Genomic DNA, 22,180 nt, shown 5'->3' with positions numbered 1-22,180 from the left:
ACTTTCAGAGAAAAGATGGACTTTAAGGATATTTTAAATGTCTCTAATAAGTCGGTATCTCATGGACTTGGATTAATAAAAGCGTCTGTGTTAAAGCAAATACTGAGTTGAGTGTCATAAAATCAACATAATTAACTGCATAAATCACAGGTTTTATTTGTTTTCTGATACAGCATGACACATAAAGTATCTGTTAATTAAAAGTCTTAATTAAAAGAACCACAAACCGCTACTTTAATATCAAATACGTCTATTATGTTTCTAATGATCGGTTATTTCCCTCTTCATTTTAATTATGAAGAGAATTAAAGTCAGAAAGAGTGGCAGTCTGTCTGTCCGTAAAAAACGTTTTAGATTTATTATCATATTAATGAAGTTTCATGTGTGCCTTAGGTTTGGATATTGCTAATTTATCCAAATTTTTTCCCTGACATTTAAAATCTATGAGCTTAATTATTTTCAGTTCTCCTAGAACAACAAGAGTATGTTAATAAAAACAGGTTTCACATTAAGATTATCAGTAAATACTAGGGCTGTCAAAATATTAACTTTTTAATTGTGATTAATCTCAGAATTTCTGTAGTTAATCATGATTAATCACACTCTTTAAATTGCTTTTTAACCCTTTAAAGCATGAAAACACAAATTATAGCCAGAAAATTTCAATTTTTTGGAAATGAAATGTTTATTTCACTTTTTTAATGAAATCCAAAAAAATCAAAATTTCCATAAAATGTAACATATTTTTTTGTAACATATTTTGTAACACAACAGGCTTTAAGGGGTTAAAATTCCACTTGTTTGCTTTTTAAACTAAGTCTAAAATTAAGTGTAACTGACTTCCTGCTTATATACAGACCTACCTTTGTTCATAGATAGAAGATTTTAGCATAAACTTGACTGCAGAAAAAGGAACTTGTGGATTGAAAATGAAATAAGAGACACTAAAATGGTTCAGATGACTGTAACTTGTCCACTGAGCTGTCTGCATGATTTTTTAAAGGGGACATGTTATGCAAAAATCATTTTTCACTTCTACATGCAATCTATGATGACCCCTGCTCTAGAGGAAAAGAAGGTCTCATGTCTTCCCTTTGCCCTCTCTCTTTGGCATCAATTCTATGTTTCTCTGGTGGGAGAGACTAAGATGTAGGAGACAAGTTAGAGATGCATGGATTCAATCTAAAGGAACTGAGATGCAGCTATAGTCAGAGGTCTGTATTCCTGTGTTTCCAGTCATGTTTTCACTGTTTTTAGTTTGGTTTAACTTCTGATGGACATTTATTGGACTCTTGAAGTAGGCTTGTGGTCTTTTTTATGAATCATTCATGGTTTGTCTGCTAAAAAGTTTAAGACTTTTGTTGTTTTTACCTTGATCTGACATTTTATATATCTATGTAGCACATAGGAGAGACATTATTGCTTCCATGTACTTCTGGGTCTGAATTTCAATTTTAAAATAAGGTTAATCAGGTTGTTTTTAGAGTTAAATCTTGAAATTTTAACAGATTGGGGTAAATTAGAGTTTAGCTGTGAGACATTTTGGCTCTAGTTTCAGAAACGTGTCTGAGATTTAATTCAAGAGAAAAAAAATTAGATGCAAAATACCAAAAAGGCTTTTCCTAACAAAGCGACCTGCAGACCTGGACTGTTTGGATACAGTTTTAGGTGTTTTTATTGAAGTCTTTGTTGTTTTGAACCTAAAAGACTCACGTTCTTTTGTAAATTCATTGTAATTGTGCTTAGACGGCAAAGCTCACGCTACAACAACAGATTAATGACAGAGTCTCCCTTGTTTCTGCTGTTTTTCTGTGACATGTTTCTGCCCCAGTGGGAACAAAAGTAATCTGTATACAGTGAACTCATAAGAGTTCACACAACTCATAAGATAATCTGCTGAATCTCCTATATTGTGTTATCAAGGACAGTCTTATATTTAAAATAGGTCAGTGTGGCTGCTCATAACTACAAAAGGAGGAAATAAAACACTCAGAGAACCAGAGCCTGGCTCTCTCTGGTTAAATGGCGACCTCCCAAAGTGGCAGATGGAGCAGAAAAGGAAAAGAGAATGGAAAAAAACCCCGGGCAAGACATGGGGAAGAGATAGATAGATAAGGCCGGGGTGTGTTGGGGTAAACTTGTAAAAAGGCAGAGATGCAGGTCTGGCAGTGCTGAGGAAAAGAGATGTAGAGTGATAGAGGATGAGAGCATGGATGATAATCCTGTAGAGTTCACAGAGAACAAAGTTTAAGAGATGTATCATGATAAACTCCTTTAGATTTAGATGTTTTATGTGTTTAGTTGTGTTTGGATGTTGTACAGTGATCCCTCTGGGCATCTTTTGCTCATGCCTCTTTTTGATGTGACACATTTGCACCATGAGTGAAGTTATCCACTGAGTTAGACTTTTAGCCTGTGACTTTAAGTGTTCCTAAAGGACATAGACCATATCAACTCTCTGCTTTGTGCTTGCCAGAGGTGACCCACCTTACCACAGATTTTCAAGAGTTACTGCAGCTCCGTCTTTCAAAAGTTTAAGATTTTTTCTGCATATTTTACATTATCATAGAGGTGTGACTTTACCTGAACACTCTGGTTGGATATCTATTCTCTTGTTGTTCTTGCCAATAAGAAAAGATTATAATTTACTGTGAAACCCCTTAGTACCTACTTAGTCCTAAGTACTTAAAGTAAACCTATCCATAGAAAATGTTCTTTATTCTTGCCATTTGTAACAAAATCCAAGCATTAGTGTCCCTCTTCAGAATACCGAAACTACTTATGACCATTGGTTCTCAAATGGTGTGGTTAGGACTGGGCAATTATAGCAAAAACCAAAATCATGAAGTGTGTGTTGTGAATTTGAACAACCATACATTATTATTACAGCTATACATCAAATGGATACATGTTACAGTGGAGATTATGCATGAATATTGAGATGGTGTGCCTAGAGATTTTGGCTCAATCTTGAAAATCTCTGCTTAAGATAGAAAATCAGAGCAAAATCAATGACTAAACAGCCCATAGGTACCATCTGATATGTTTAAGTATATCAGCTTCAAGCTTTATGACAGCCATGAAATCAGACCAGTCCATCTGCTTTGCAAAGTTAGCATTTTTATTGTGATTTTCTCCTTATTTTTGTTTAAAGCTGCATGATTTTATGCCTGATTTTTGCCAGAAATGCCCCCTCTGATGATCAAGGAGGCATTTTCCAAGTTCATCATAAACGATTATTTATCCAAATAATGAACATTTTACTGCTCCCTATTGTGTCTGAAACTTCCTGGACATTTACTGGTCATACTGCCTCCAACAGAATAACACAACAACCAATGAGAGCATGCAGACTGGGTGGCATCACTAACTGGATGTTACGTACTTCTACAGCTCACAGAGGTCCATAACAGTCAAGATTTCAGCTGTATACTTGTCCTCATTATTTTAAATTTGTGCTGCAACTATGCAAGGATTTTGATTGTCCTGCATACTTGTTTTTCTTATGAAGTCACATTTGATCACACGTTTTTGTGAGATCTTGTCTGCATGGAACCTTCACTGTGAAATTACAAGATAGCAGAAAAAAAATTTTAAACTGTCTCTATGTCTGTGGTCTGTGATTTGACAATTGTTATCCTAATTAAGTCTATAGAGGGAAAACAAATCAGTTCATCCTAAATGATGATTAGAAACAGTGGATGCAAACAGGCACCAGGGAAAGGTATGTAAAAATCAAGAAAGCAAAACTCCTGTACACGTTAAGTGCAGGCGCAACCCTGTCAGCTCATACGTTTCTATCCTTTTGACTCCTTTACATGAGCCTACATTAACACCCTCCCTCAGCCTGTATTCACCTTCATCCAGGTGCTGATGACATTTTAACTGCAGCTATAAACGTGGTCCTTCAGAGTCACAGAGCTAACCTCCACGCTGACCTGCAGAGCGACAAACCTCATCACTTCAGCCCGCCGCACGGCCGCTCGCTCCATCCAATCAACCTAATGGTGTTCATTTCACTGACGTCATAAAAAAACTATCACAAGTTAGTAATTTATCGTCATGAGCTCCATCGTCCTCGTCCTGGTATCTCTGTAACTATCTGTGTCTCTCTCTCTCACTACCACACACTGCCTTGTCTGTCTGCCAGCTCAAGTTATGATGAAGCCAGCTGTATATCACACACTCACACAGTCGGTCATTTATGAGAGTGTCTGGTCCGAGTAATAAAAGCCCAGTGTTCAGCTCACAGACACAGAGTGAGGAGGGCTATTCAGAGATGCTGCTCAGGCTGGAAGTGTTAGCAGTCACTTTCTTAGATTGTTTTCTAGTGGAAAAAATTCTTTACTTACTAAAATCCTTTTTTAAATTTCTCACTGCAGTCTAACCAATTTCCTGTGCTCTCATTTAAAGCACTAGAAAAGATTAGAGAAAGCCTGAAAAGTGCACTTGCATGGCGGAAAATCTCCAAAATGTTCTGTCATTTTATCTGTCACACAGTAAAAATAGGATTGAAAAGAAAGAAAAGCATGATGACAGCATAACAGATAAAGTCTGCAGCATGCACAACAAAAACTGCACGTGCACTGCAAACAGTCTACCGAGATCAGATTTTACTCAAACAATGATAATAAAACAGGACTGTCGATACCTGCACACATCCCTCCTTGCTCACCTTTGCAGAGATGATGGAGTTCTTGTGGTAGAAGCAGCACAGAGCTGCTGTCAGCGTCTTCAGGTTGCATCTTTGAGACATCCTCGCCAACTTTTTTTTTATAAATTCAACCAACTTCAGCTTCTCTAGTTGTTAGAAAACTTAAACTACTTTACTAACGGATCGTCTGTTAAGGAATTCCATTTTAATCTTGCAAGAAAAACATCCATCAGCGTTAGTAAAGCTAAAAGATTTGCATAAAAAAGTCTGCAGAAAACTCATATTTAATGCACAATATCTAGAATATGTCTAAATTCCTCCATCATATTGTCTTCTCTGCCTCTCTCTCCTCCACAGTCTCCTGCAGAGTGAACCCTCTCCGCTCACTCAGCCCTCCAGATCCTTTCTCACACTTTCCCCTACTTTGACCGGCCCCCTTCACCATATAAGGGCAAGGGAGAAAAAAGCCATGTCATTTGGTGTCAGCCAATGAGGAGTGCAGTAACAGGGAGTGGCCTGAGGTCTCTTTTGCTCTCTGAAAACACATGGATGGAGGATGGAGGAATGCACACAGGCACATACATGAGATAAGATCACATATATAGATCAATGTTTAATTTATACCCTATATTCCCTGCTACTTTTTTTCTCGATTCCTGAAAGTCAGAATGTGCACATTTCTGCTACTTAAATTTATTGGACACCTTAATAATAATACTAAATTTTGCCAATTTTCAATCTGCTAATGTATCCATATTGATCTGAACTGGTATTGATACTCATAAATGTAGTTCAGACCAAACACCTTGGTACTTTAAACACTCTTGAAGTTTAATTATCAACAAAAAAGCTAAAGCTCAGGGTAAAAACAAAAAACACTGAATGAAGGTTTTGACACTCGGTTTGATACGTTTATTGTGCTTTCAATGCTCTGTGCACAGTAGTAACCTTTAAAAGCTGATATATGCAGGACTTTATGTCTGGCATCAGGCAAATCTATCTTGTAACGCTTCAAGCTAAAACACCTGTTCTCCGTCTGAGAGTGACCTGACTGATTAGCATCATTCAAGGAGAAAGAGGTGGTAGCTACAGGTGTGGTGTAGTTAAAGTTAATGCTAGTCTGTAAACAATGGTGGTTAACACAGATGCAGCTGTGTTTGATCAGAGCTGGTTGACATTTCTATGTTATAAGAAGAGCAAAGACTACACTGAAAGAATTTCATGGCTCTTGGAAAAGAACCAAGAACCAGATTTTAGTTTTTCAAAAAGATATTTTTACTTTTTTCCAAACTGGCTCCACTGACAGTGAAAAATTCTATGTTGACATGATGACAGCCTGTTTTGTCCCATGTTGACTAGCCTAGAATAAATGTGACTGACAGGATGTTGGTCCTGTCGGTACACTCCCACACACACCGTCTATGGCAGTGTTACTCAACCCTGCTCAACCAAAGAGCCAAATTGCTGAAAAATACCTTTGCAAGAGCCACAATCTAAGAGGTGAAAAGTGGGTGATAGTGGCAATAGAAGTAAGGTAAAGCTGGCAGATAAGCTAAAAAAGCTGCAAAAAGTGATATAAAATGGATGAACAGAGGTAAAATGGGAAGAAAATGACAAAAGCTGGGTGAAAAGTTACAAAAAATGTGAAGATAAAGTGGCAGAAATGGGTGAGACGTGACAAAATAATGGCTTACAGGTGGCAATAATGGTAAAAAAAAAAAAAAAGCAGCAATAACTTGGCAAAAAATAAGAGTGAAAAGCGACTAAAATTGGTAAAAAGCAGCAAAAATGTCAGGCAAAATGAGTGAAAAGTGACTACAATTGGTAAAAAGCAGCAAAAAGGTGGTGGAAGATGAGTGAAAAATCACCAAAATTGGCAAAAAGCAGCAAAAAGGTGGGGTAAATGGGAGAAAGAGGCATTTAAAGGCAAGAGGCGCCTTAAATGGGCAAAAAGGGGAAAAAATGTAATTTGCGAAAAGCAGGATAAAAGAGGCAAAAACTGATGAAAAGGGGTAAAAATGGGATTCAAGTGGCAAAAAGGGTAATAAAGGGCAAAAAATTGCAAATAAGGGCAATGAAAATATACAGACAAAAAGTATATGTTGACATTTAAAGCCTACTGTGTAAGTGTGGGAAAAAATTGCAATGGATAATTCTCAGGTCAAAGTTTCCTTTTTTATGGATTTCTAGGGGAATGACATTTCATATTTAGACATAAAAGAGCCACAAATCCTCACAAAAGATCCACATGTGGCTCTAAAGCCATACATTGAGTATCACTGGTCTATGGGCTGTTGCCCATATGAAATAGATCCCACACCAAAAGTATGGACAGTATGGCTGACCATTACACCAACAGGGACTGTAATGGTGTTGTATTCAAATACGTGTGTACTTTAGTATAAAGTTGGTCCCCTTTTGCAGCTTTAACAGCCTCCACTCTTCATGGAAGTCTGTCCACAAGATTTGGGAGTGTTTCTGTGGGAATTTGTGCCCATTCGTTCTGTAGACGTTTATGAGGTCAGGCACTGATGTTGGACGAGAAGGTCTGGCTCACAATCTCAGTTCCAGTTCATCCTGAAGGTGCTCATTGGGTTGAAGTCAGGGCTCTGTGTATGCCAGTCAAGTCCCTCTACACTGAATTCATCAAACCATGTCTTCATAGCCCTTGCTTTGTGCACTGGCGCACAGTCTCGTTGGCATAGAAAAGGGTCTTCAACAAACTGTTGCCACAAATTTGGAAGCATAGCATCGTCCAAAATCTCTTGGTATGCTAGAGCATTAAGATGGGCCTTCACTGGAGATAAGGGGCCTAGCCCAAACCCTGAAAAACAGCCCCATACCATTATCCCACCTCTACCAAACTTCACAGATGAGTTGCTGTTGTTCCTAAATGCCTCCACCTTCCCAAAATTTCACTTAGTTGACTGTGGAAACCTGGCTGAGATGAAATCAATCAACAAATTTTTTTTTTTTTTTCACAAAACATTAAGACAAGAACAGTAAAATGACATGGTATATTTTTGTCCACAGGGGGCACCAAAGTCACACAAGCTGAAACCTCTTTACAGGAGCTTTAAGAACAGAGTGCAGATTATAGGAGTCAAAACTTTTGGCCCTTAAATTTTACAGAGCTCTTGTTTTCCTCATTTCTTGTCTGTATTTGCTTCTGAGTAGCCATCGTGCAACTGTATTTTCGGCACTGATATCACCCTTATTTTTGGCGACTTACAGCATCTAACTTTCTGCCAGGAGGATATTTTCCCTTTACTGCTCTGAAAACACCCCCCCTTTCTTCTTCTTTTTCTTCTTCTCATTTAAACAGACTAAAAATAGAAAATGCTTCACTTCCTGTGTTGGCAAGATTCCCTCCAAGGAAACAGCCAGCAGACACGAACAACAACAAGCGTGTAAAAACATTTAATGGTTAGTGTCTGTGAGTTCAGTCACTGCTGACTCTTAATACTTCTGTGCAATGTCTAGACAGTACTGTGAGTCTTTTAGCTGTGCATATGTGCATGCATGCATGCGTCTCCTGCTAAGTGATGTTGATAAATAGCCGTCCATTTGGGTTACTTAATGACCGCTGAGCTATTACACCCACTCTCCAGTTAAGAGCCACAACTTTCCCACCATTTCCCTCACACTGCACATGCAAACAACCAGTGAGCGGTTACATAACAGCACATATGCACAACTTTAAATCAGGAAAAAAGGACAAAATCAGCATGCATGTGCACTGAAAGCACAGTCCTGTAGACACATCAACAGCCACATAAATGCACAGAGACACACAAAGGGTGACACCCGAGCAGAATCCATTTAAAGGAATATCACGCCGCAGGAAACGGAGCCACTAATTACAGCGTGAACTCTCTGAGGATCCACAAAGGAAATACATGGAGAACATTCCCCAGGGCACCACGCTGCAGCTCACACACCCATACACTGTACTGCCAACCACAGCAGCCCCAAATCACCAGCTAGGCTAAAAGTCCACCTTAAAATACTCACATCCGTCGCTCCAGGAATGCTTCAGAAAAACAACGACAGACGGAGATCTGCACGCTGAGGTTCTACGTTTGCTATTTCTATCTGTTTGTTGTTTCTCTCAATGGACAAAAGAGAGGAAAACTGTCTCAGCAACCTCAGCAAGTTGAGTAAAAAGTGGTAAATTTATCCTCAATATGTGGGTTTATTTTTGATGTGTTGTTAGGGATGAAGACAAGCGGCATGGCGAGCAAAGTCTGAGAGAAGCTGCAAGACAACGATGCACATATAAAACCCTAATTTATAGCAATTTGAGCTGCAGTTTGCTTTCTACAGCCATCAAACTATGAGAGGAGAGAGCACACTTTACCTGATCACTGTGCTGCATGTTAATAACATTAATGCTGCTAAAGTGCCAGTTTTATCAGAACTTGACGACATTTCTTCGTTAAAAGGAGAACAAAGAACAACAGTGAGTTGTTTTCTTTTCAAAAACAACAAAAGTTGTGTACTGACATGTCTATCTTCGCCAAGGTTCGCATTATTCCTCGGTAGCAGTGCACACACACCTCGGTCACGGCTGCGTCATGTTTTGTTGCTCTGATTGGCCCGTAAAGATGTGACAGACAGAACGTTCATCCAATCACCCTCTGAGTTTTTTTCAAAGCCTCTGCCCTTTTCCAAATGCTGTGTGTGAAACACATCCATCCGGTGTGTCAGGTAATAAGGTGTGTATGTGGGGGTGACTTCAGGTTTTTCATATTTTAAATGATGCTTTGACAGAAGAAAAGATTGAGAAATGATGTTTTATTTTTTTTTTTTTTAAGGATTTATTTTTAGGCCTTTTTTAGATAGAGGAAGGACAGTGGACAGACCTGGAAACAGGGAAGAGAGTGGGGAGAGACATGCAATACAGGTCCACAGGCCAGATTCGAACCCAGGCTGCCTACGTACATGGGTAGCACCCTTAAACCACTCGACCATCTGCGCTACCTGGCAAGTGATCTTTTGATGGATTTGTTCCTCTCCAGCACACCTGTCTTATGAAACCTCTTTTTCTTGCAGAAATAAATGTCCAGTAGGTAAAGTTTGTTGCCAGGAGGCTCTCAATCAAAACAACAAAATATGATAAGAAATGTGCAGCTCAGCTTCACCTACTTCTGTGACTTGCCTTTAACTTTAGAAAGAGGACACTGTTCAACAAAAAACAGCACCACTCCACACAAAACATATTTGTAAGTGAACTAACTGTTTTGTTTTATGGATAAATTTTACATAACAAAGGAGAAAAGCTGTTAAAGTTGCATTTCTGGTTTGACTGTGAGCAATCCCAGTATACTGTCCAGGTAGCTTGCAGTGCAAACCAAGAAGGTCACTTTTAACATTTCCCCTCTATTATGGGAAAATCATCAATGATTTATAGAAATGAACTTAAGTTAATAAGTCTCCTTTAGCCTCCTGCCTCTTGTACTCCCATCATGTTTGTGAATAGTGAGGGAAAAATATTAGAAATAGAACTTTTTACCCTAGATTTCACAATTTTTCTACTGGTTTGATTAATTTAGTAAATTTAAGGGGAACATTTACTCTATGGGGAATCACTAAAACTTGGTTTTGTGTGGTAATGTTTTGCATGGTATTGCATTGTACTGCATCACATGTATGGTATTGTTTTTGCACTGTTCCCTCATTTGCTTTTAAATCAGCATTAAGAATCCTCTAAATACAGAGGGCAGACTAATCAAACCAAAGTCTAATCAAAATAAATAAAGTTTTCACCAAGCTGCATCCAGTGAGGGCTTCTACCACGGTCATGTTTTCCTACCATCCTAATGCGGCGCTATCAAAATCATGTCGATATGCTCCTTTAAATGCATCATCTGATTTTGTGACCCTGGCTGAGATTTTGGTAAACAGGGGCAGAGTTTTAAAGACAATCGATGGTTTGATATCAGCCTCAGTCTGTGTCCTTCTGTGCCGGATACAGAGCTTTCATCATGCTCCACTGCCAGAGAATAAATGTCAGTGACAATGTTGTTTACACCCACAGAGAGTCTGGATGTGTTTGTGCTTGTGATGGGTCATTGATCAGTAATGGACGGTGATCTTAGTGGCAGTCATATCGATGCATGCAACATGACCCCTTTACTGTGTGGGCCCCTGAAACGTCGATAAAAATGTCTGCAGTCAGCCAGTACAGCAACAACTCGTGGGACTCAGATGAGGGCAGAAGAGATAAAGTTTCAGCCCTAAATTGAGCTCCAGTAGATAGACACTTCACCTGAAGGCTGATCCGTCCATGTGTCCCCAGTTAAGAGGCTTTTGGCCTTGAAGGGGGCAATCTGACATTCAGGAGCCAAAAGCCGAACTTGGACCCAATCAGTCGGCTTCAAGGACAACAGCCTCGACATGGGGTGTGTGAGCCTACTGGCCTTTTCTGTCCCTGCATAGCAGTTTGTAGCTTTGATTTTGAAAGATTCTAAGTAGTCAAATGTGATTTTGTTTTATCATTTAAAAGATACTATCTAAGGGAAAAAAAACAACCACTCAATTTTTAAGCCTTAAACAAAATATTACTACCATGCATTAGACTAGAGATGTGCAAAATAGAAAAAAACACACTTTTTTTTTAGTTTATTCCCTTTTTGATTTTGAGGAAAATTTATTTAATTTTATCAATCCTTTAAACGTGCATTTTTTTAAAAATATTTCAGCACTTACAGAGGGAATATATACTTTAAGCTCTATGCTGCTGGCATAGAGCTTAAAGTATAACATAACAAGACTATTCTGTTATCTTTTTATGCTTAAAATACAAAATAACAGCAACAGAGCCATGATAATATGTCTCACAGTGAAACCTCTGATCTATACTGTTGATCCAGACCTAATCATTACTCATTACCAGAGAGACCTTTGGTCTGCACAGACATTTTCATATACAGCCTACAGAGAGCTTCATGGAATGGCTTCCATGGGTAGCATGAGTAGCTGCATCCAAGCCATACATCACCAAGTGCAATGCGAAGCATCGGATGCAGTGGTGTAAAGCATGCCACCACTGGACTCTAGAGCTGTGGAGACACATTCTCTGTAATGATGAATCGTGCTTCTCCATCTGGCAATCTGATGGACGAGTCTGGGTTTTTGCGGTTGCCAGGAGAACGGTACTTGTCTGACTGCACTGTGCCAAGTGTAAAGTTTGGTGGTTCTTGTCCAACATCAGTGTGTGACCTCACAAATGCACTTCTGGAAGAATGGTCAAAAACTCCCATAAACACACTCCTAAACCTTGTGGAAAGCCTTCCCAGAAGAGTTGAAGCTGTTATAACTGCAAAGGGTGGACCGACGTCATATTAAACCCTATGGATTAAGAATGGGATGTCACTTATGTTCATATGCAAGTCAAAGCAGATGAGCGAATACTTTTGCCAATATAGTGTATATTAGCCTAAAGAAACTGCTCTTTAAAACAGTGGTTCTCAACCTTATTTCTGTGGAGCTCCCCCTGGTAAAAAACGGTGGGCTGTCCCAGGATGCTCACGTAAAAATAGACATCTAGCTGTCAATAGTTACCAACAATTTAAGTGTTTACACCGAGGAAGTCCCAACCAAATAAGCTTATACTTACTTATCAAAAGACCTCGGCGTAAACTGTTCATTCAGTGCAATATTATGGTTTTATTTGATAAATGTAAATCTAATTTTGACAACTTCAGTACAAGAAAAGCCTCACACCTCCTAAGATCTTTGGCACCCTCTCCCTGAAAGTGCCCGGCCCCCAGTTTGGGAACCAGTGCTCTAAACTAAACTTCTATTTTTATCCTCCATGCACCTTGGAATTTGGTGACGTTGTGCCAGAAATACCCATTATCCGACAAGAGCCTAGACATTTGGCAGTACATTTTTGGGATTATGTCTTACTCTATTGTCTCCATATAAAGAGTAATTGTCCAGTTGTTTTCACAACTTATCTTAAAAGCACAACAATTGTTTTTCAATGATAGTAAGGTAATTGGTCAAGATCTTGAGAAAACTATTTGAAATAACTTGTTAGAACAGGAAAACCCACATCATTTTTCTGAGATAATACACAAAATAGGCTGTACCTTGAAAAATCAACCAAAATTAATCTATTATCATGGAAAATGCATGTTCTCTTAGGACGATTGTATTTTGCTTAATATCAGCGGTGAAAACAATGTATTATCTTTGCACCTCTGACAAGTATCTTCCAATATGCACTTGCAAATATTCCTGTCATGTCCTCGATTTTTTCCAGGCCTGCTACAACATTTTTGCAGATTAGTAAAATAAATATAATCTCAATTCTTTGTATTTGTTCTGGCAGTTTCCCAAAACTCAGCTGATTCCCTTTGCCTGAATTGTGACTTTTGTGTGATACATGTTTTATACTAAGAGATATCATATATAAACTCTATTTATGTGTAGATGACAGATCTATGATGTTGTTTACCATCACATCAACCTGGTCATCCTTTCTTCTTTGTTTACTTGACAAGCTTTTGTGTTTTTGGCCTGCTGCCCTCTCTGCTTATAGGCTGACAAACTGACTGATTGATCGACTGGCCGGCTTATTGACAGGCAGGCTGACTGTCCCGCAGGCTGGTTGGTGGAGCTGGATATTTGGTGGAGCAGCTGGTTGGCTGGTTGCCTGGTTTGAACTCGTGCTGGCTCGCTGACAGACGGGTACGATGATCTGATGAATGTCACACGGCTGTTTGGACTTTTAACTGCCTTGCTGACGGACTGACACCTGATACAACCGCAGGTCATGGGTCTATCTGTCTCATGTTGTAATGCCTTCCTTTCACCACTAGAGTGTGCCAGAGAGCCTCTTTACCTCTGCTACTTCAGACTAAACAGAGACGAGGATTTATTTATGAAGATATCACTGTGTAGAGCTGTTTTAATGACCCAATCATGATTGTGTTTGTGTTTTTCTATAAACTGCTTAGGGTTGTTTATGAGTTGAGATGAAAAATAGGCACAACTTGGGTTCATATCCAGAGAAACAGACTCAAACACAAACGCACAGAGAGGATTATTGTTCCCTAAAGCTGTCTCATGAGGGTTCAGATGTTTTCAAGTCAAAGGAAGAGTGGGAATAAAAGAGAAGAGCAGAAGCAGTCCTTTAGAGAGTCAAAGAAGAGCTGTTTTCACTCTGAACTAAAAGAGAATCATCAGGGGAAAATGCTTCTGTTTCTTTCTTCTATGCCTTTTTTATTCCGCCATGAATAAAATAATGCTGTATGAAGGAATCCCTGCTATTTTGCATTAAGTAAGCATTTAAATGTAATACACTTTCTGATTTTTTTAATCCATCAGCTGTTACAAATTTATATTCTAATTCAGTATCTAAAAGCACCAATAAAGTAAGCCAAGATGCATATTTTTATTCCCTTTTAATGCTTTCATTTTAACCAGAGGAAAAAGATTTATTGTTTCATTTGTTTCGTTCTCCTTCTATTGTTTCTATTTTAGCCTTTATCTCTTTACTTTTCTGCCATTCAGCCAATTATTTCTTTAAATATATAAGGAAAATAAGGATTGTTGGACTTCTCAGTATAGTTTTGGAAGATTTATTTTGGCCCTTTATGTCTTGATTGATGGAGGTAGAGACGGGACAGTGGATAGAGTGATGCCATGTGGGACAGGAGCCACAGGCTGGATTTGGACCCATGATACCCGCATACGCAAGGCTCAATATAACTGGTAGGCCAGTGGTTCCTAACCTGCGGTCCGAGCACCCCTAAGGGGAGTGCAAAAGACCTCAGAGAGAGGCACGGGGCCGTGTACTCTCTGAAAAAGTCAAACTTAGGTGTGCATATATATTTTTTTAACAATGGTCAAAGACACACTGTAAGACAGTGTTTTAAAGCTGCCTTAGAAAAAAACAATAAAAATTATTTGTTCATTTTTGAAGGGAAAAAAATCTAACTTTTTTGAGATTATAAAGTGGCCTACTTCTAAGAAACCAAACTCAAATGTACCAATTTTAAAACGTTTTACATTTTAACATCATAAAGTAGAAATTACACATTTTTAAAGTAATACATTTCTTACATTGTAATGTAAATTTACAAGAAGCCAAACAGTGGCTGGATAATATCAGTTATTTCACTTCTAAATCCAGATGATAATATGATGATTCTGGGCTAATATCACAAATATTTTCTTACTGATCAGTCCTGGTAAAAAATATAATTTCATCAGACTCTTAACTGCAGAACTCTTGAAAGGAAAACAGCCTCATCTGGTCTGATTTTCTTCAACACAATCAACTATTTTCAACTTCATAATTAGTAAATTTTGTAAATTTTTATTTTGTAAATTTATGGCTTTTAAAGTAAAAAAACAAAAACAAAAACAAAAAAACTTTTTTCTTGTAAATTAATAACTTTTTTAAACTTCAAAACACTGACACAAGCAGGCCTATTATGTTGGGATTTTGTAAATAAAAATTTAAAAGTATATATTAACCCCTTAAAGCCTGAAAACACAAATTCTAGCCTGAAAATTCTAATTTTTTGGAAATGAAATGTTTATTTCACTTTCTACTGAAATCCCCCCCCCCCCAAAAAAAATCCAAATTTCCATAAAATGTAACATTTTTATTATTTTGTATATCATTTGATACTTTAGATGTTTTTTTGTAACTGATAATCCACTCGAGAGCATTTTTATCATTTTTCAGATTGTATTCAGAAGTTTTTTCAGTAATTTATGATGATATTGATTGATTAGATAAAGGTATCATAAAGGTATGTATCAAATATGCAACAACAGGCTTTTAGGGGTTACATTTTTACAAGTAGGTCCAGGTGGATTAGCTTCTCTAGTGGGCAGGGTGCCCTGAAGAAGAAAGTTTGGGAACCACTGCTCTGTGAACTCTAGATATTCCATTAATGACTGTCAAACTGAATAGTAAATCTCCTATAAATATTATAATCTTTATCTAATGAATGCAATAAACAGAAAATGTTACGGCTGCTGTTTTAAATCACATATTTGTATTGTTGTTATTGCTTTCATTTCTTACCGACTTCTCTTCTTTCCCTTCTCTCTCTTTCAGTTTACTTTTTAATCTTACATAATAGAGCAGGGATTAATATAGAGTGCTGCTCTTATTCACCATTTCCCAATATTTGGGGGAAATTTTCAAGGCCCTTATCTTGAAACTACCACCTTACATCAGAGACTTGGAGAGAGGAAGTCTGGCACCTTCATGACCCGTTCTACTGTTTGGACTGTTCTTAAAGGTCTTTGAGTTTGTACTCGACTTGATGAATCTGCATTTTCTTTTCATGCCCCGCACTCCTGGAAATCCCCCAACAAAACCTAAAGACTGAAGTTCTTCCCTCTCTTCTGTGCTGATTCTGGCAGCTATCTGGATTTAGTTTTAGTCTTTAGATTAAAATGTTCACTGGTTTTCTTTCACATTTTAGTGATTTTTACTCTTTAGAGTTTTAGTCTAGATTTAGTCGTCAGAATTCAAAAACATTTTAGTCCAGTTGTCAATAAAGTGCTTACATCTAAGCCATTACTTTTAGTAAAAACATGTGTTCTCTCTAACTTAGTAAGCCAAATTGTAAAAATAAATATATAAATAAAATTAGTATAAATGTAAACTACTCTTAAGAATGTACTGTGAAACTTTGAAATAAAATATAATAAATGTAAAAAATAAATAAAAACAAAAAATAATTAAAAAAAAAAGTAAATTAAGTAATATACAGATATACTTTAAATAAACAAATAATTTAAATGGCATTTAAGAAATATCAAAAACAGTATGTGGACTGAACCACTACCTGCAGATTCTATTTTATCCGTCAGAAAAATTATTTTATATCAATAGGTGGCAACAGTGCAGAACAGTAAACCATGATCCCAGTTACTGCTCTCTTTCTCTAAAGCTTTTCTTTAAAACCCTTTGTGGGCTTCAATATGAGACTTTCATTTTACCCTATCTACTATAATCTTGTTATTTTATCTTTTAGAGCAGCTTTTATGTTCTGTTTCCACAGTTGCCTCACAAAGAGGAGCTTCATGAATGATCTGTCCTCAGTAGTTGAAGTTTAAACATCCGGTGTGTGATATAAATGAAGCATTATCGGACATAAAGAAGAACGGAGACATCAAACATGTGGAAGAAGTAAAGAAACAAGGTTTACAGTTAAATCTCTATGCTATTGTTCTCTGCAGACACTTCCTTCCTGACATACGTTCATCCTATAACCTAATTCCCCACAAAACTGATGCTCCAATCAGACCTAAGCTCGGCTCACTGAACTGTGTTTGAACTTTTGACCCCTACAGAGGAAATGCCGCACGGCTACTGAACAATACGCTAGCGTCTGTGTGCAGACGGACATATGTGTGTGTTTTTCATCCACGGTGGAAATGCAAACACACCTGGAGTGTGAGCGCTGACAGCTCCACTTTCACACTTATTATATAATACCTGAGGTTACAGTAGCTCCATCTGTGGTCAGCACACACTCTCTGTTTACAATCACACACTGCCTTAAAGTGACCAAATAAACACACACCATCTCTTTGTGAACGCGGTCAGCTCCCACATGTGTGACCGGCTCTCGTGGGAAGGACTGAGTTTGCTTTTCAGACTGAGGTGTTAGCATCCAAACATATGAGCTCATTCATGGAGGAGGAGAGGAGAGGAAGGGTTTGAGGAGAGGAGGGTTTGAGGAAAGGAGGAAGGGGGGTTTGAGGAGAAGAGAGGAGAGATGGTGAAGTTGAGCAGCACATCAGAGAGGTACAGACCTGGACTGACAGAGACATAAAGGAAATGATCATTGTCAGAGTGATGATGGGGTGATAACAGAATGATCGCCTCTCAGTCGTCAGGTCTCTGTGAGAAGAAAAGGTGGAGTTCAGCTGGTGTTTATGTTCATATAATTTAGAGCAAAGCGGCGGTGAATGAAGATAGATGGATGATTTAAAGGTGTTTTATTATTTTTGCCCTGCAGGTATCAGTCTAATGTCTCCTCTGAGAGATGTAAACATGAAAACCTGCAGGAAATGATGACTGTTATTTCTTTTCCTTTAACAAACATGTTTCTGTCATTGGGAGTGACGGATCAATACAGACACATTTACTTAATCTTTAAAACGCTGTAAAATAAATAACAGTTTGTGTGATTTATTCACATACATGATGTGAACACTGTGGAAGAGCAAAAAAGAGCAGTTCCTCAAATAAACTCTTTCTGTAGAAGTACATGAAGTCACATTCATGAATTTTCAATCAAGAAATGTCAGTTTTACAGTACATTTATAAATGTTTAACGCCAGGTTAAGAGACTGTTTGACTGATAACCAAAGGGACAGTATTTTTTACAAATTACAGGATACTGTCAATTTAATTACTATAGTTTTCAATAATTTAATGTAAAGAATGAATATATAGCTTTCCTCAAAATCTAGTATACCTAGGGATGCACAATACTGGACTTTTGACAATATCCAATACACCAACATTTACAAAATAATTTGAGCCGATACTGATATCAATATGTAGAAGTACTCGTTTTCCACTTTACACCAATTCTGCCAAATTTTAACCTGTTTTCATCACTTTTACCACAAATTTTGCCAGTTTTAATATTTTTACAACTTAAACCCATTTTTGTCATTCTAAACCCTTTCCACCACTTGTTTCTGCCTGTTTTTGCCACCTCTAAAAGAATTCTTGCCACTTTCTGCCTAATGTTGCCCCTGATGACCCATTATTGCCACTATTAAACACTTTTTTACCCCAATCCAATTTCAACCACATTTCACTATTTTTTAATGCACATTTTGCCTGTTGAACCCATTTCTGCCAAAGATTGCCTATTTTTCCATGCCTCAGTTAACCCATTTTCACCAATTTTCCACCCATTTTTGCTGCTTTAAACCCATTTCATTCATTTTTTGTAGATTTCTTTGCCACCTTTATCTATCTTTTTCCTCTTCTAACCCATTTCTGCTACTTTAAAAATCCCATTTCACCACCTTTTCCACCAGTTTTTGCTATTTTTAACCAAATTTAATTCAGTTTTTTAAGAAAAGGGATTTACATTTTTACGAAGGCTATTTAATAGGGCACAAAAGAATAAAGAATATATTTGTTGCTTTGCTATTATTCAGGTAAAATATAAAATATGGATATCACAGTTTAACTTTACCATCAATCATGATTTTGCTTGACCTCCATGGTCCCCCAGTTTGGCTGGGCCCTAGAAAAGTCTCTCATTTATCCCCCCTTATGGGGAGCCTTGTCTGCACATGACCACTCTTGATTGTGCATGGCTGTGTTCAACCACCTTCAGGAACAGTGGGGGTCCCTGATCTCTGGTACTTTTATTTTAGGGTTTGCGGCTGAAAAGGTTGAGAAACACTGCCCTAAGCTAGGCTTACTCACCACATCTACCCCTTACTTCACAATTAAGGTGTGTACTTTGACATTTTTTCAACAGATTTTTCCCCCATGCCCCGATGATATACAAGGACATCCAGAGCAGTACCAGGGTTCCTTCCCAGCCAATGACATCCTCAGATGGGCTTACTCGCCACATCTACACTTCAGCCTCAATCTTTTTTTGCCAAAATCTGCCAAAAAGTTCTGCACAGTACTGTATTTATCAGAGGGTGTATTCATCTCAGCTCTGCCTCTTTGATCTAAATTTAGCTTATGTCAGCATTTTCAACATGGCAGCTGCTGTGGATTGCATTCAAAAGTTCCATTCAGAAACACCTCGGCTGGCATCATTCAGATTTCACCCCATGTTTTCCACAGTCTATGGTTTTCACAGCTTTTACTTGAATCACTCACTCATAGACGCCCCCTAGTGGGAAAGAAAGGCTTCTGCGTTATACTACAGAGACACTAAACATTTTGGTTGCCACCTACATGTCTGAGACATTTTTATAACTTTATATTAGAGCTTGGACAGCAGTTTTCAACTTTTGTTGCCCAAGTCACTCCTACAATCAAGCCAAAATCTCAACGCAAATCATATCCATATCCATGCAAAACAGCCTGTAGTGATAACGTTTACAATCTCTCACAGCACGCCTAAGGCTCACCAGTGTACCTCACTACACAACTGGGAAATACTGCACTCGGATGCACAAACTGATGGAACAAGCCTGGGTTCTACTTCTGCAGAACTGGATGTGAGAGAGAAAACCCAGAGAGGAGCAAAAAGCAGATTTATACTGTTAGATGCTCTTCTGTTCCTTTGGGGAACTAAACAGCAGCACTGAATAGACTTCTACTAGCTCTTGCATCAAACATTAAAATATTTTATAATATTGTGTTAATCTGAGCTGAATATGACTGCCTTAAACTAACAGTACAGCACCAGAACACTGACTGACAGCTGACAGTGATCCTGACAGTCCTAAAGTAACATGTACCAGCTAATGCTTGCTAATTAGCACTCACTGGTATGTAAACACCACAAAAGCTAAGCTATGGCTCTGACTTTTCTTTTATAGAGATTAAATAGTTCCCCTGTGCCGTATGAAGGTCCAAAGTGACAAAAACTTGCATCATTTTAAGATCATGGAGGATTAGAATCACAGTGCTACGCAGAGGTCAGTGGTAGCTGCTTCCATTCTGAGCTCTTTTTGCCCTCCAATCCATCGTGCTGTTATGGAACTGAAAGCTCTGAATATTTGTGCATGTATTTATATATATGTATTTGTACATGCATGTATTTATATTTAGGTATATGTGAACATCTTCTTGATGTTTGCATATAGAGTACCTTTTTAACACCTCATAATAAGATAATCAATATAGTGCACAACATGCAATGCTTTCTTGGCAGCGTACTCACTTAATCCCATCATATCGTGTGAAAATGTAAGGTTTTAAATAACAAGCACAGTTTAAACCACAGTGACTGGTGCTTCTTTTACCACGTAACCACTCCTATCTTCTACATGAGGAGAAAACTTCAACATCAACAGCTTCATGGACGATTTACAGCAACAAATTGAAGCTCAGAGCTGTGCCGAACATCTGCAACAGATTGCTACTGTGCATTTGTGGGTTCTCCTGCAAATGCTCATTAAATGCATGCATGTGCTAAAAGTGAACATAAAGTGTTGTGTGCATGCATTGGGAGAATGATTTCAGCGATAATCTTACAGCGTGTATTTATGAATAAACACATTACAAAGAATTCCAAAGATTAAAGCCTCTACAATGAAATTCTAAGCAGATTTTCCCCTTTTTGCTGCAAATCACAAATAAGCACGTGTTCTTCTTACCTTCACGTAGTCCACCGTGGCATCCAGGCCTGCAGCGGGTTCCCTGGGGAACACAGACAAAGACAACGTCCTGTTAAGCGAACACATCTCACTTCTGGATCCAGAACTGCTGTGTGCTGAATCTCTGATTCCTCCCTGCAGCTCCTTCTGTAACAGAAGAACCGCTGAGGTGGTCGTGTTAGTCCAGGTGAGTCTCTGACAGGTGCTGATGTAGATGTCTTTAAGAGATTATAGTCGCTAGCAGAGCTGTGGTTCTGCTTTTAGAGGTCCAACTAGATGTCACAGAGTCCATTTTTTACAATATGTAAGACCAAAAAGAAAAAGAGTGGTGATTTTGCAATCCAAAGTTTCAATAAAAAGCCAAACTGCACACTGAACTGCTCCAATCTCAGTCTCTCCTTCTTTCTGCCTGTCTCTCTCTCATTTTTTCTTTCTCTCTGTCAGTGGTAAACATGTTCACTCACCGCCTGCCTGACTTGGCCTCCCTCCTTCCCTCTCTCTCTTTCTCCCTCTCTCTCTCCTCCCCCCTCCATATAGCTCACATCGCAGCCACACGCCTACTCCTCTGAGTCCACTGACAAATTCACAGAGAGGTAACAGCACAAACAAACGGCACCAGCAGATATTTTGTTTTCTCTCTTTATGCATTTCTAAAGGTGCGTTCCATCTGGAGGTCTGGTTTGGTTCGGTAAACCCTGACCTTGCTTGTATTTCCACAGCCACCTGTACCCTTACTTCACAGGTGTGTGAGTGTGTGATGTTAGAGGGCGTCAAAATGGACAGTGCAAATCAGTGATTTTGGTATCTTTCTCGATTTCTGAGAAATTGAGAAAGATACACAGTGGAAATGCACATTTTTGCCGTGACGGCCTCCTGCCAGAGGGCCTGCTTTCTTGTCACCTGATCTGTCTGGATGCATAGATCTCTGCAAGTTGCTGGTGGGCTGTATTCTGCCACACCTTGGTAGACCTGGCCAGTCTCCCAGGTATTAAAGATCCAGCAGTCAACCAGTGCTCTCTCTACGCTTGGCACAGCAGAGCTCTTCTTCTTTGCTAACTGCTGCTTGTCTTCTTGGCACTCTTTTTGGCTCTATGTATTCATAAAGTTTTCAATTCTGCTAGTTCCTTTTACACTTAATTTGTAAAGTTATGTGTTTTGAGCCATTCATTCATCCATTATTTGCAATGCTGGTCCCAACTGATGTTGGGTGGTAAGAGGGGGGACCCT

General features: G+C 38.5%; 1 protein-coding gene across 2 annotated transcripts in view; it reads right to left on the bottom strand.

Annotated features, from left to right (window-relative positions):
* The window catches only part of bcar3 (BCAR3 adaptor protein, NSP family member), an 80,589-nt gene that overhangs the window by 31,150 nt on the left and 27,259 nt on the right, over positions 1 to 22,180 (bottom strand). The window contains exon 4 of one of the 2 annotated variants that reach the window (XM_041792169.1): positions 20,954 to 20,996. In XM_041792169.1, coding sequence (XP_041648103.1) covers positions 20,954 to 20,996 — 43 coding nt within the window. Of the gene's footprint in view, positions 1 to 4,675; positions 5,010 to 20,953; positions 20,997 to 22,180 lie in introns of those variants that run through there. The other variant, XM_041792170.1, reaches the window with a different exon arrangement.

The sequence above is a fragment of the Cheilinus undulatus genome, linkage group 7 (assembly GCF_018320785.1).
Source record: "Cheilinus undulatus linkage group 7, ASM1832078v1, whole genome shotgun sequence".
Taxonomy (NCBI): Eukaryota; Metazoa; Chordata; class Actinopteri; order Labriformes; family Labridae; genus Cheilinus; species Cheilinus undulatus.
This window is presented reverse-complemented; position numbering and strand designations above follow the sequence as displayed.